The sequence below is a fragment of the Mauremys mutica genome, chromosome 13 (assembly GCF_020497125.1).
Source record: "Mauremys mutica isolate MM-2020 ecotype Southern chromosome 13, ASM2049712v1, whole genome shotgun sequence".
In the NCBI taxonomy this organism is placed as follows: domain Eukaryota; kingdom Metazoa; phylum Chordata; order Testudines; family Geoemydidae; genus Mauremys; species Mauremys mutica.
Window position 1 is genome coordinate 51,569,216 of NC_059084.1, and position 14,380 is coordinate 51,583,595.

The window sequence follows — 14,380 nt, forward strand, 5'->3', positions numbered from 1 at the left end:
GGGCGGGGTGGAGGGAGGCCTGCGGGGGCCGGGGCACGATCCAGGCAGGGCCGGGGGAGAGACCCAGCTCCAAATATTGCTGGAGCAGGGCACCCGGCCCTGAATATTGCTGGAGCCTGGGCACCACACACATATATAACCTGCCACCTATGCTGGGAAGTGATTACACAGCAGGGAAGGAGCTACCAGGGACAGGGCTCAGGGGGGCTGTGACCCCAGGCCCAGCCAGCGAGAGGGAGCAGGTCCCACTCCCTGCCCCAGCAGCTGAATCCCAGACCGAGCTGCAGAGGGATCCCTCCTTGGAGAAGCTGAGGGAACTTGCTGGCCACAGTGCTGCAAACCCCCAAAGGGAAGTAGAACTGAGGGGAATCGGGAGGCAGCTGGTGGTGCCCCAGGAATCCACAGGGTTCTTCCCTCTCGAGCTGCTGGATGGGAGGAAAGTGAGGGGACCCCTGGACCTGAAAGGGCAGGACTGGAAGGAGAAGGGGGAAGACCCTCTGGGGGATCTCTTCCCTGAGGTGGGAGCCAATCTCCCCATCAGGTATTCCCCGTTCAGAGTCACTGGGAAAGCAGCCCAGAACCTGGAGAGAGAGGTCAAGGACATGATGGCTTTAGATGTGATCCAGCCGTTTTACAGCCCATGGGCCTCACCCATGCGGATGGTCCTCAAGGGAGACAGGATGATCTGGTTTTGTGGGGACCATCGGATGCTTAAAGCCATCGCCGTGTCCGATGCCGACCCCATGCCTAGGCCTGGAGAGATTCTAGACAAGCTGAGGGGGATGGAGAACTTGGCCCTGGCGTACACTGATAACGTGTGGTTTTAGCCAGACCTGGGAGGAACAGGTGTCCCAGGTGAAGAGGGGGCTGGGCTGCCTCAAGGAGGCGGGACTGGAGAGTGTTAAGTGGGAAGCGGCTGCCCAAGCCCAGAGCTGGCCAAGGCCAAGATGGGGGCTCTTAACCAAGAGACCCTGAATCACAGACCAGGGTGCTGGAAGAAGACTCCGTCCCAGGTTGAACCCCAGGGGTATTGGGGTAGCAAAAGGTTTTGGGCCACATAAACCTTCCCACATGCGGCCTGCGAGTGCCATCAAGCAAACTCGACCTAAGAGAGGGCGTGAGACTGGACTGTCCTGGTGTAACTCACATCAAGGAATGGGAGAGATGCTGGGGCATCCCTGGGAACGTTGGTGGGTTCGAACTTCCCCAGGTCACTGGCTGAAGTGACCTCGCTCAGTTCGGTCTCGAAGGGGGGAGAGATGTGATGAACTGGGAATGTTCTTAATGTTTTCTGTGAATACTGTGTTGGTGTCTGTGACCCCTATGCAGTTCTTAATATCTAGATGGTGGAATAAGGGTGTGTGATTGCTGCAGAGGAAGGGGGCAGTGCACCTAAATGCCTGACACTCTGTCTCCTAGCAACTGATGGCCTGGGCCCCTCCTCTGCAAAGGCGCCAGCTGAAGGTGTTGGAGACTCAGAGATAAGGTGACCTTCTGGCCCGAGGAAGGAGCTGAGCAGAGGAGGAGGGGTTGGGGGGTTGTTAGTCTGGAGCTGGCTGGGGATGAGGAGTGAAGTGCAGACGTGGGGGTCTGGCTCACTGCCCCCAGAATGGACCTGGCCGAGGGGTCCGGTTCGCGGTACCTACAAGCTCTGTGTTAGACCCTGTTCCTGTCATCGAATAAACCTCTGTGTTACTGGCTGGCTGAGAGTCACGTCTGACTGCAAAGTGGGGGTGCAGGACCCTGGTGTCCCCCCAGGACCCCGCCTGGGTGGACTCGCTGTGGGAAGCGCACGGAGGGGCAGAGGATGCTGAATGCTCCAAGGAGAGACCCAGGAGGTGAAGCTGTGTGAGCTTCTTGCCCTGAAGACAGTCTGCTCCAAGGGAGAGGAGGCTCCCAAAAGTCCTGACTGGCTTTGTGAGGAGCAGTTCCAGAGCATCGCCCGGGGACTCCGTGACATCATGTTGCTGACGCTGGGGGGTTTCTGGTTGGATCTGCACGGACACCCAGACTTGTCCCTGCTCCCTTCTCACACTGCGGGGTCCCGGAGATCACGGGGTTTCTATAGCGCGCCCAGGCACTGAATTTGCATCTCGTCCTCTTTATAAGACACATCTTGGACCTGAGCCCTCAGCAAACTCAGCCTCCCGGATGTGGGTGCAGTGGGAAAGGGTTATCTGGGTTACCGGAGAAGGGTAAGAACTCCACTCACAGGGACATTGCTGCAGTGGGCTCTACAATGATCCCAGATGCTTTTTAGAGACAAAACTCTTCATTGATTGTTCACCTTCCACTAACTCCTGTCTGCTGGTCCCTCTGCTCTTGTGAGACCCTTGGAGCAGTGTGATCTGTCTGGGGACATGAGCCTACTACTTGGAGATGGGGCTATTCCTGTCTCTATTACTAGGTTGATGGGTGACCTTGGGAAGAGACTTACACTCCCTGTGCCTCAGTTTGTAGGGGTATAAAATGGGGACAACGGATTTTGACCCTCCGTTGTCAGTGCTTTACGATCTAGGAATGAACCCACTGTAGAATTGGTAGCTGGTGGTGTCACTAATACTGTCTGAAACGTTCTTTTTCCAGAAGAACAGGAGAAGCACATTCGACTCTGAGAACCGCCACGGGCGATGTAAGGCTGGGGGAGATCTGCCCCATGTTACTGAGTCAGAGAGACGTTCCCAAACACCGGCTAATATTTGCTCTTCACAGCGCAATGTACTAGTCAGCATAAGGGGTGGCTTTCTGGTCCCTACTTCCGTGTGGAACGATCCCAGCCAGCGCCAATAAGAACCTCAGCTTGATTCTCTTCTTGCACGAGGCAATCCCGTTTGTTACCCTTGCGGTGTGTTTTGTGGGATGTGAGTGTAGTTCTTTAACGGGGCATTTTCAGGTGGGAACTGAAATATCAAGGGCTAAGCTCACCAGGGCACAAGGCTGGTGCAAGGCCATTGCACTTGCTGTAAGTAATTAAAGAGTCGTGAGAGCAGGGACTTGAGTCTCCTGAATCCCAGACAGTGTCGTGACCCCCGGGCTGTGCAGTGACTCACTTTCCTGCTCTCTGCCTAGCAGATCTCCCCACCAGGCGCCTAGGGGATTTTGGTGCCTACAGGGGGCCGGCTTTGAGGAGCTCGGAGGCGGACTAAGTTACGGAACACAAGGAGACAATTAGCTGCTGAATTACAGGGCCCGTTTCGTGGGGCTTGTTCCGTGGCACTTGTGCTCTGGCCTGGGTAGTGGGCCGGGACTCCCCAAGTTCCTGCTGGGGGAGCAGGGCTGCGGGAATTGCAGCCCTCTGGCCGGGAAGGATAGGGGGCCGGGGGGATTGCCACAATTTGACCCACTAAGTGGGGCCACGGGACTTGCCGCGCTATGGCCGGGATTGCGGGGCCGTGCTCCGGCCGGGGGAGCGAGCCCGTGGGACTTGCCGCGCTCCGGCTGGGGTAGCAGGGTGTGATGGAGTAGGGGCTGTCTGTGTGGGGGTTGGGGGAGCCGGGGAGGACTTTAGGTGAGGGACAGGTATTCAGCCTGTAACCTGAGCCAGGCAGAGGGGAGGGGAGGTCAACCAGACAAAGAAGAGAGACGAGTGGAGAGGGAGGAGTCAGTTTCGGTTTGGGGCTGGGTGGTGGGAGTTCAGGGGATCCTATGCTGGGATCCAAGCACCCTGAACCCCAGAAGGGCCAGATTGAGAGGTCCTGGCTCTGAACACGAGCTCTGCTGTAGCCTGTGCTTCTGTTGTTCAATAAACCTTCTGTTTTACTGGCTGGCTGAGAGTCACTGTGAGTCCCAGGAAGAGGGGTGCAGGGCCGGACTCCCCCACACTCCGTGACACAGGGCCATGGGACTTGCCGCGCACAGGCCGGTAGTGGGGCCGCGGAACTCACGGCGGAGGCCCGGGACTTGTCGTGCTGCAGCCGGGATAGTAGTGCCATGGGGATTGCCACACTCCAACCCAGGTAGTGGGGCCGTGGGACGTGCCGCACTCCTGCCGGGGTAGCGGGGACGCGGGACTCCCCGCGCTCTGGCCGAGGGAGCGGGGCCGCGGGACTCGCCACACTCGGACGGGGTTGCGGGGCCACAGATTCGCCACGCTCAGGTCGGAGTAGCGGGGCCGCGGGACTCGCCGCGCTCCGACCCAGGTAGCTGGGCCGCGGGACTCGCCGCACTCGGACGGCGTTGCGGGGCCAGGGGACTTGCCACACTGGGATTGCGGGGCCGCGGGACTCCCCGCACCCTGGCTGAGGGAGCGGGGCTGCGGGATTCGCCACTCACGGGACGATAGTGGGGACCGGGACTTGCCGCGCTCCGGCCGGAGTAGAGGGGCCACGGGACTTGCAGTGTACCGGCCGGGATTGCGAATCCACGTACTTGTCGCACTCCGGCCGGGATAGCAGGGCCGTGGGACTCCCAGCACTCGGGCCGGGGTAGCGGAGCCACAGGACTTGCTGCGCTCAGGCCGGGATTCCGGGGCAGCGGGACTCGCTGCGCTCCAGCCAGTGTAGCGGGGCTGTGGGATTTGCCACGCACTGGCTGGTAACGGGGACCGGGATGTGCTGCGCTCCGGCCGGGGTAGTGTGGCTGCGGGACTCGCCGCACTTGGATGGGGTTGTGGGGCCAGGGGACTCGCCGCGCTCTGGCTGGAGAAGCAGGACTCGCTGCACTCCACCTGGGTCTGTGGCCGTGGGACTCGCCGCGCTCGGACGGGGTTGCGGGGCCAGGGGATTTGCCGTGCTCGGACGGGGTTGCTGGGCCAGGGGATTTGCCACGCTCAGGCCGGGATTGCGGGCTGGCGGGACTCACCGTGCTCCAGCCGGGGTAGCGGGGCTCGGGACTTGCCGTGCTCCGGGCAGGGTGGGACTCGCCACGCACAGGCCGGTAGTGGGGCCGTGGGGATTGCCGCACGCTGACCCAGGTAGCGGGCCCACGGGACGTGCCGGGCTCCGGCCTGGTTAGCTGGGACATGGGACTCGCCGCGCATCTGCCGGGATTGCACAGCCGCATACTTGTCGTGCTCCGGCCGGGGTAGTGGGGCCACGGGACTAGCCGCGCTCGGACGCGGTTGCGGAGCCAGGGGACTCGCCGCTCTCAAGCCGGGATTGCTGGGCAGCAGGACTCGCCACGCTCCGACTGGGGGAGCGGGGCCGCGGGATTTGCCGCACTCCCGCCGGGGTAGTAGGGCCACGGTTCACCGACTGGCGATTCGTCCACCGGGCCTGACTCAACTGTATTCCCCTCAATGGAGCCATCCGCCATGGCAACCAGAACAAGCTCTGCAGGAAGTGTAGCTATACCAATGAGATCCTGCCCCACATCCTGTGTGGAAGCAAATAACACTCTGGAGCCTGGCGGCACCACCACAATGCCATTGAGAACCGGCTGGTGAAAGCCATCCCGACGTCTCTGGGGAAGATCACCATCGACTCCACCATCCCCGGGACAGACAGCTGACTGCGACCTGATATCATCATGACGGATGCAGAAAAGAAGGTCCTCATGGTAGATGTCATGGTGCCATTTGAAAACAGGTCACTGGCTTTCCACAAGGCCTGAGCATGGAAGGTGTTGAAGTACACCCTGCCGGCAGACACCTTGAGAGCCCAGGGCTGCGAGTTCCAGATATACACCCTGATCTTGGGAGCCCTGGGCTCGTGGGACCCCCACAACGAGCTGGCACTGAGAGCGTGCGGAGTCAGGTGATGCTACGCCCGACTCATGAGACAGCTCATGGTGTCCAACACCATCAGGTGGTCCAGAGACGTCTACACGGAACACATCATGGGACACCATCAATACCAGGTTGAGTAATTGAGACTGCCAACCAGGGAAATAACCCACTTCCTTCCCTGATGAACCAAGGGACGCATTCCACTCATGTACTTATTCGCTACACCAGGGATTGGCAACCTTTGGTAAGCAGATCTCCAGGATAAGCACCCTGGTGGGCCAGGCCGGTTTGTTTACTGGCAGGTTCAGCCAATCACGGCTCCCACAGGCTGTGGTTCACTGCTCCAGGCCAATGGGGGCTGCAGGAAGTTGCTCCCAGGGAGGAAGCGGTTGCTCGCATCCCTCTTGCTGGACACCTCAAACACCTTGCCCTGGTCTGGCTTCTGCTTGAGTTTCTCGGCACAGTGGCAGTGGATGGCATCTTTGAGGGTCCTTTCCAGCATTGTTCTGGTGGTCGGGGTGACGATGGTCTGGTCCGAGGTCTTTAGGTGCAGCACCAGTATTCCCAGCTCCCGGCACTCCTCGTGCCACTTCCAGTGGCAGACGAACATCTTTCCTAGGTGTCTTGAGGTGCTGTGGGTAAAGGACTAGAGAGAGGACAGGTCTCCCCCTGCTCTCCCCAATTCAGCCTCCAGGGAGCCGCTGAGGTCAGTGGCAATGTCCTGCTCAGAGGGAGCCCTGGCGATGCATTTCCTGACCACGTCCCTTATGGTTTCCTGCGTGATGCTCCTCACCATCGGGTTCGGGCACGTCAGGAGGCGGAAGGCATGGGTGATCACTGCCACATTGCACAGATCGCCCATCCGAGGTACGTTGGTGCTGCCCTGCCTGTGGGAAATGTAGATGATGTTGGTGCACGCCTTCTGGGGAAGGTAGAGCCACTTCTTCACCAGCTGCCTGATGGTGCTGTTTTGCCTTGTTCAGGGGCACCTGGGCCACAGCCGATCCCCTGAGGACAAGGAGATGCAGGGGATCAGAAAGGTATTGTGGGCATTGATCTTCTGCCAGGGCGTGAGCAGGAAGGAGGTAATTTGGGCCATGTCCTCCAGGATCTCTGCCATGATGTCTTTGGGTGTCTGTTGGACGCGGACTTCTGTGGGTGTGCCCAGATGTTGGTATAGCTCTTCCTCCTATAGGGAGGCCATGGGCTCACCCTGGATCAGGAACCGTGTTGCCTGGACCAGAGCCCTGGCACCACCATCAACGTGGAGGGAGGCGCACGGACTTGTGGCTATGCTAGTGTGGTAAATGGGGTGGGAGCACCCTTTTATGGACACTCAGCCACTCAGTCAGCTATAAAATTCTTCTTAGTAGTGGTATTCTACTTGCCTTACCTGTAAAGGGTTAAGAAATCTCATTGAAATGCTTAGGTTGGCATCTGGCCAAAAGAGCCAATGGGAAGACTAGACACTTTTAAAATTGGGAAAAGCAAGCAAACAAACCAACCAACCACCCACCCTTCCCTTGTGTGGGCCGTTGTTCTCTCAGCTGGGGAGGCAGAGCGGCAGCTGTAAGGAGCTTGGTCCAGGGATGACCATTCCTTAGCATTCATACCTGGAATTACTCATTTGGAACTACAGATATGTAAACAGAATGAGAAATGTTAGCTAGATGCAGTCAAGTTTCTCTCTTTATTTTGGGCTTGTGGACTTCTCTGTGCTAAACACAGGTGCTTGTGTTTTCTTTTACAGGGCCGCCCAGAGGATTCCGGGGGCCTGGGGTCTTCGGCGGCGGGGGACCCCCCGCTTTGGCGGTAATTCGGCGGCAGGGGGCCCCTTCCATTCCGGGACCCGCCACCGAAGTCCCCCGAAGACCCGGGGCAGGGACCCCCCGCCGCCGAAGCGGGACCCGCGGCCAAAGTGCAGCCGGGTCTTCGGCGGTAATTCAGCGGCAGGGGGCCCCCGCCGCGGGTCTTCGGGGCACTTCGGCAGCAGGTCCCGGAACGGAAGGGCCCCCGCTGCCGAATTACCGCCGAAGACCCGGCTGCATTTCGGCGGTGGTTCCCACTATGGCGGTAATTCGTCGGTGGGGGGTCCTGCTGCCCCGGAGCGGAAGGACCCCCCACCGGCGAAGACCGGGAGCAGAAGAAGCTCCAGGAGCCCGGGCCCCGCAAGAGTTTTCCGGGCCCCCCAGAGCAAGTGAAGGACCCCGCTCCAGGGGCCGCAAAAAACTCTTGTGGGGGCCCCGGCGGGCCCCGGGGCCTGGGGGAAATTGCCCCTCTTGCCCCCCCCTCTGGGCAACCCTGTTCTTTTATACCCTTTAAGCTGGACCCTAGGGAAGCCATTCCTGGTGTTTAATCTTTTTTCTACATGCTCTTTAACATCTAGCAGCAACCTGATTTTCCAGATGTGTTTTACTCTTATTTTATATATAAAAAATACTTTTTTAAAGAATATGATTGGATTTGTGCCTCTTAGGAGGTAAAGAAGTCCGTGTGCATGTTATTCAGTTAGCTACTAAGAGGAACACCAAGGTTCCAGGTTCAGCTGGTGGCAACAGCTAATTTCCTTTTCTCTTTTCTTTGCTGGTTCATCCCCTAGGGGGAGGGGGAGGTGAAAGGGCTTGAGGGTACCCACAGGAAGGAATTCCCAAGTGCACCTTTCTGGGCTCTCAAGAGGGTCCTGCATTTGCATGGTGGCAGCGATGGGACCCAAGGCCAGGGGATCTGGAACCTTGGGAGTTTAATACAAGCCTGGAGTGGTAGGTATTTTTAAGGTCTTTACAGGCCCCACCTTCTGCACTCGGGGTGGCAGAGCGGGAAATCAGCCTTGACAGCCAGTGAGTTAGATACTGTTTGTAACCACACCTCGCTGAGGGCCTTCGGGACTCTCCCTTTTCAGTCATGCACAGGGTGGCCTTGGAAGGCCAAGATAAGGCCAATGGCTACAGATGGTTAGGGCAGGTGAGAACCCTTCCCCATCAATGATTTCCCTGTAATCTGTGCTGCCAGCAGGGCTCTCCAGGGTTTGCCCCGATGCCTCTTTCTTGGCCTCTCAGAGCACAGGACAGACCCTGTCTCTGCGTCTCCAGCGGGTGCTCTGGGTGCATGAAGGGAGGACGGAGAAGACCAGCGGCACGGGGTTCACATACAGAGTAAAGGCGAATATCCCTTTGCAAGCTTTACACGGTTTTTAAGATTTGATCATTTTAGATGTGGCTTCAGGTGTCACTGTAATAGTTTTGTCTCTTTTCTGCCTTGGTCTAAGACGTCACTAATAACATTTGCTTTGTGGTGTTTAGATTAAACTGATTTAGGGGAAAAACCAATATACAAGTGTGGAGAGGTGCAGAGGAACATTCCCCTGTGGTCCAATTCTCTGTAACTGCCCCTTGCAATGTTTGTGCAGCTGGTGTTTACCGCTGGAGGAGTAGGAGAATGGACTAGTTTGCTCCCTGTTCTCATCCACTGTGACAATCCCCATCTTCCGACAGAAGCCTTCTTTGTGCATTTGTTAAATATTTAAATAACTAGCCGTCTGCTTTTCCCCGCGGCTGCCCTGGCCTTGGCAGCGGGATACGGGGTGGGGTGGGGTGGGGTGGGGTGGGGTGGGGGGAATTTGGTCAATGCTGCCTCATTACTTCCCTTCAAAGCGCTCCTAAAACCCTCCTCTGCCCTGGAGCATGAGGAAGTATTGACAACAGGCTGCTGTCTCGCTGAGGGGTCCCTGCGGATCAATATTGTCTCACTGGTTCCTTGTCTCCCCTCCCCCATGTATCTCTCCCTGCTCATCTGTCTCTTGTCCTACAGTTCCTAAGCTCCTGGGCAGGGCCGGCTTTAGGAAGTGCGGGGCCCAATTCGAACATTTTCGGCGGGGCCCCGGCAGGGATGACTTAAAAAAAAAAACGTAAAAAAAAGCCTTTCATTACTTAGCAACCGGTTCCCTGTAAAAAGTTCTGCTTTAAGGGATGTGCCACAGTATGTATTTTTTGCACCAATAGGGTTACCATATGTCCGTCTTTTTAAAAATTCCTCCCGGATGGCAATTTAAGAACCAAAAAGCTGGACATGTCTGGGAAAATACGGATGTACGTTAACCCTACCTAAAGTTCTTTTTTAAAAAGATGAGCCTGAACTAGAAATTAGCTCTGTTTCACATGTGTGGGTCCCCACCACTCCCTGGGGGTGTGCTAGGGTGACCAGATGTCCAGATTTTATAGGGACAGTCCCGATTTGGGGGTCTTTTTCTTATATAGGATCCTACTACCCCCCACCCCTGTTCCAATTTTTCACACTTGCTGTCTGGTCACCCTAGGGTGTGCACAGGTGTGGGTCCCAGCTGTTCCCTGCCCCTCTCATTGAAGCAGGTGTGCAGGGTTACTGCCCTGGGAACTGCAGGGCACCAGTGGAGATGGGGCTGGCTGGAGGCAGAGCAGGGGCTGATTGGAGGTAGGGTCTGGCTGCAAGCAGGGCAAGGGGTGTGGGGCTGGCTGGAGACAGGGGGATGTGGGGTGGGCTGGCTGGCTTCTGGCAGGGCCGCAGGGGGATGCGGCAAGGCTTGGCAGGCCTGGAGACAGAGGAGTGCTGGACTGGCTGGCTTCAGGCAGGGGGGTGCAGCAGGGGTTGTCTGGAGACAGGGCAGGAGGTGCGGGGCTGGTGCGGTCAGGGGCTGGCTGCAGGCAGGGGGTGTGGGTACAGGGGGTACAGCCCACCCTGTACGGTGAGAGCCTCCTCCTCCTCCCTCCCCCACCAGGGTAGCAGCAGCAGCCTGGGGCTCGGGGGCTATTTAAAGGGCCTGTGGCTCCCCTGCTTCCACCGCCCCAGCCCTGTAAATAGCCATGGGAGCCCTGGGGAAGCGGCGGGGCTCCGGGGGCTATTTAAAGGGCCGGGGCAGCAGAGGCAGCTGGAGCCCCCTGCTACCCCAGGACTCTGGGGGTTATTTAAAGGGCCTGGGGCTCCCCTGCTTCTACCACCCCGGCCCTTTAAATAGCCACAGGAGCCCTGGGGAAGCGGCAGGGTTCCAGGGGCTATTTAAAGGGCCGGGGCAGTAGAAGCAAGGGGAGCCCCAGACTTTTTAAATAGCCCCCAGGGCTCCAGCAGTGGGGCTCTGGTGGCAATTTAAAGGGCCTGAGACTCCAGTCCCTGCTGGAAGCCCCAGGCCCTTTAAATTGCCCCCTGGGGAAGCTGGGCCACCCCGGTACAGCGCACTGGCAGGGCTTGGGTGCGGGGCCCTCTTAGGCGCGGGGCCCGATTCAGGGGAATTGGTTGAATTGGCCTAAAGCCGGCCCTGCCATCTGGGGCTCTGACCGGCTGTAAGATCTGTTTGTGCAGCGCCTCGCGCACTAGAGCCCCGGTCCATGACTGACTCCAGGGGCCATCATGCAAAATAATAAAATAACAATTGACTTCACGTGGAGCAGCAGGAGCAGCTACTCCCTCGTGCCGGAGAGACGCAAACAAAGGACTCGTATTAATTAGTGTGTAACTGTTTTCCTTTCCCAGCCTGTGTCTGGCCGAGGCCAGGGAAGACAAGCCGCGGGAGAGACATCCTGTCCCCCTCTGCACGCGTGTGTTTCAGCGACTGTGTCAGTCTTGGTGGTGCCGGGAGCGGGGCACAAGCAGACAGACCAGCCTGTCCCGGCTGAGCGTGTTTGCTGCCAGGGGCTCCCTGCTGTGTAGCGCCCGAGCGCCACCTGCTGGGCGCTTCTTTTCCATTCACACCCGGCGAGGTTTGTGTCTGAGCTCAGACCGGCTTCTCCTCTCTGTGTCTCTCGCACAGTAATACCGGGCGGTGTCCTCCGCTTTCAGGCCGGTCATGTGCAGGTAGAAATTGGAGCTGTCCTTGGAGGCCGTGAATCGGCCCTGGATTGCCGGGGAGTAGCTGTTGCTGGACGATGAATAATAATAAATCAGCCACTCCAGCCCCTTTCCCGGAGCCTGTCGGATCCAGAACATGCTATAGCTGCTGAGATCAAAGCCGCTCACCGCACAGGTCAGTTTGGTGGATTCTCCGGGTTTCTTAATCTCCGGGCCGGACTGGGTGAGAACCACCTGTGCCCGGGCCCCTGGAGACAAACAAAGCGGGTTGTTAGAAGTAAGGTTTAAAAACAGCAGATTAGCGACACAGACAGACACACTAGAGAGGAGACAGACCCGCATGTGGAGATTAATCTAAACACTCCCTAGTGTGACTCCCCGGCCGGATCTCAGTGTCTTCCCACGCAGGACGAGTTGTGAGGGGATTTTCTACAGCACTCCCAGTATTCAGCACCACGAGCTCTACTGACTTGCCTAGAGAGACGTTCCCAGATAACTTTAGGAAAAACCCTCAGCCCAGGAACTGCAGCGCGATCTCAAACCGACGGTGAACAGAGAAACAAACCCACCGGAGAGGCCAAGCAGGAAAACGCAGATTCCCAGCGGACCCAGCATGGTGATGGGATGGGAGCGCAGCCCGGTAAATCCCTGAGCCGGATGCGGGGCCGTTGGCTGAGATGCCGGAGTCGGTGGTTAAGTAGGGAGTCGGCTGTGGCAGCTTTGCATATTCGGGGGAGAGCCGGGGGGTTGGAAATAAAAGGGGCTGAACCCAGCAAGCGGGCAGGCCGGGCGAGAGGCTGATGGGGAGCGGGGGCGTGGCGCAGTGAGGGTCGGGGGGTGACGTGATATAGTAGAGAAGAGACCGGAACCCTGAGCCGGAGAACGGAGCTAGGTGAAAACAGACGGGGAAGAAGGATTCCCTGCCCCAGACTTGGGACATGAGCTACAGACAATCTGAGAGCGACGCTGCCTCACTGCCTGTTCTTGGCAGTTTGGTCCCTGGACCCAACCCCTCGCCACAGGCCCTGCCAAAGCCACAGGCCCTGCCAAAGCATGAGCGCCCCCCTCCCCCCCCCAGGAAAGCAGACCATGAAAGCTGGGACAGGCATAGGCCCCATCAGTCCCTCTCCTGACGCTCCAGGGCTTCATAGTTCTCTGCAAGGTGCAGGGCGGGGTGTTTTATGGGCTGTGAATCAGGGACTCCGGGGCAGGGCCCGTGCAAGGAAGTTTTGTGCCCTAGGCGAAACTTCCACCTTGTGCCCCCCAGCCCTGGAGCAGCTCCCCACCCCCAGGGCCGGGGCTACCATTTAGGCGAACTAGGCGGTTGTTTAGGGCACCAAGATTTGGGGGCACCAAAAAGCGGCGCCCCCGCCCCCCAAAATGTTTAAAGCCGTTTCAGCGGCCGCTGCGCTGAGCCCCCCGGCACCGCTGGCAGCCCGGGGGTTTCACCGTGCAGTTGCTGCTTTGCTGTTCCCACCTCCCAGGCTTGCGGCGCCAATCAGCTGTTTGACGCCGCAAGCCTGGGAGGAGAATTAGAGCGGGGGCAGCGTGTTCGGGAGGACGCGGTGCAGAGGTGAGCTGGGGTGGGGAGGGGACGCCTCAGGGCGGGGGGGAGCTGCTGCTGGCGGGGAGGCACCTCAAGCAGGGGGTGGGTGGGCAGGAGCGGCGCCAGGGTTTTGGGCACCCTAGGCAGGGGTCCTTCTGTGCTCCAGTGCCACCCCCGCAAATCCTGGCGCCCTAGGTGACCGCTTAGGTCTCCTAAATGGAAGTGCTGGGCTTTCCCCAGGGTCAGTTTTGTCTCTGCTACAGACTCACTTTGTGATCTCGGGCCAGTCACTTAGGCTGAGATTTTCAAAGGAGGCCGAAGGAGCAAGGAGTCCCATTGCTAAGCAATGGGATGCGGGTGCCTAAATCATTTGGGTGCCTTCAAAAATCCCAAACTAAAAGGGCTTGGTGGGTTTCTTGGACAGTGTCCTAAACAGCTGGGTTCGGGTGACAGCCAGGTGGGTAGAATGACCCTGAAGTTACTCAGGAAGGAAAACCGAACCATTACCTACCTCCCGACTTGTCCTTGTGTATCACAGCCCAGTCTTGAACTGGTCAGTAGCCACAATGCGCTGCACAAGCACCATGCGGCCTTTGCTGGTCTGTGCGAACAGTGGCAACATTTCGGTGGGCAAAAGCGTCGGCGGGGGAGGTGGGGGGATGATGTTCCACCCCCAGTCTTTGTACAGTGTCTCTGGCATTTCTTGCTCTTAGTTCATGTTTACAAAGCGGGTTGAAGAGAAGAAAGCTCATTATTCATAGTAACTGAGGCGGAGTCCATTTCTGCATTGCCAGCCACTAAATAGTCCAGGGGTGGGCAAACGTTTTGGCCTGACGGCCACATCTGGGTGCGGAAATTGCATGCAGGGCCATGAATGTAGGACTGGGGCATGGGGATGGGGTGCGGGAGGCAGGGCCTCCCAGAGGGGGGGGGCAAAGGGGGCAATTTGCCCCAGGCCCCAGGCTCCGCAGGGGCCCCCAAGAGAACAGTGGAGGCTCCCGCCTCCACCCCTCTCCTGGAGCCTGAGCGCATCAAGTGCCGTGTCTCCGCTGGGGCCCCTGAGCCCCGCTCCGCTCAGAGCCGCGTGGGGAGGGGGCGGGGCTGGGAGCTCCGGGCTGAGTTCAGCTGCCTCCGCTCGGCGTGGAGCTCCCAGCCCCGCCCCCTCACCACGTGGCTCTGAGCGGGACGGAGCTCAGGCCCCGCCAGAGACACGCTGCAGCTGTCGGGCGAGGCGCTGAGGCTCCGGGTGAGGAGGGAGCCGGGGGTAAGAAGCTGGGGCCGGGGGGTGGCTAAGGGGCAGGGAGTCCCGGGGACAGTCAGGGCACGGGGAAGGGGCAGAGGTTGGGGGGCCGGTC

General features: G+C 58.8%; 1 gene segment (V, D, J or C); it reads right to left on the reverse strand.

The window, feature by feature from the left end:
* Positions 1–11,313: 11,313 nt before the first annotated feature.
* On the reverse strand, positions 11,314–12,132 carry LOC123347237. The segment is given in 2 exon segments: positions 11,314–11,727; positions 12,049–12,132. Coding segments are annotated over 2 exon segments (396 nt in total).
* Positions 12,133–14,380: the final 2,248 nt, after the last annotated feature.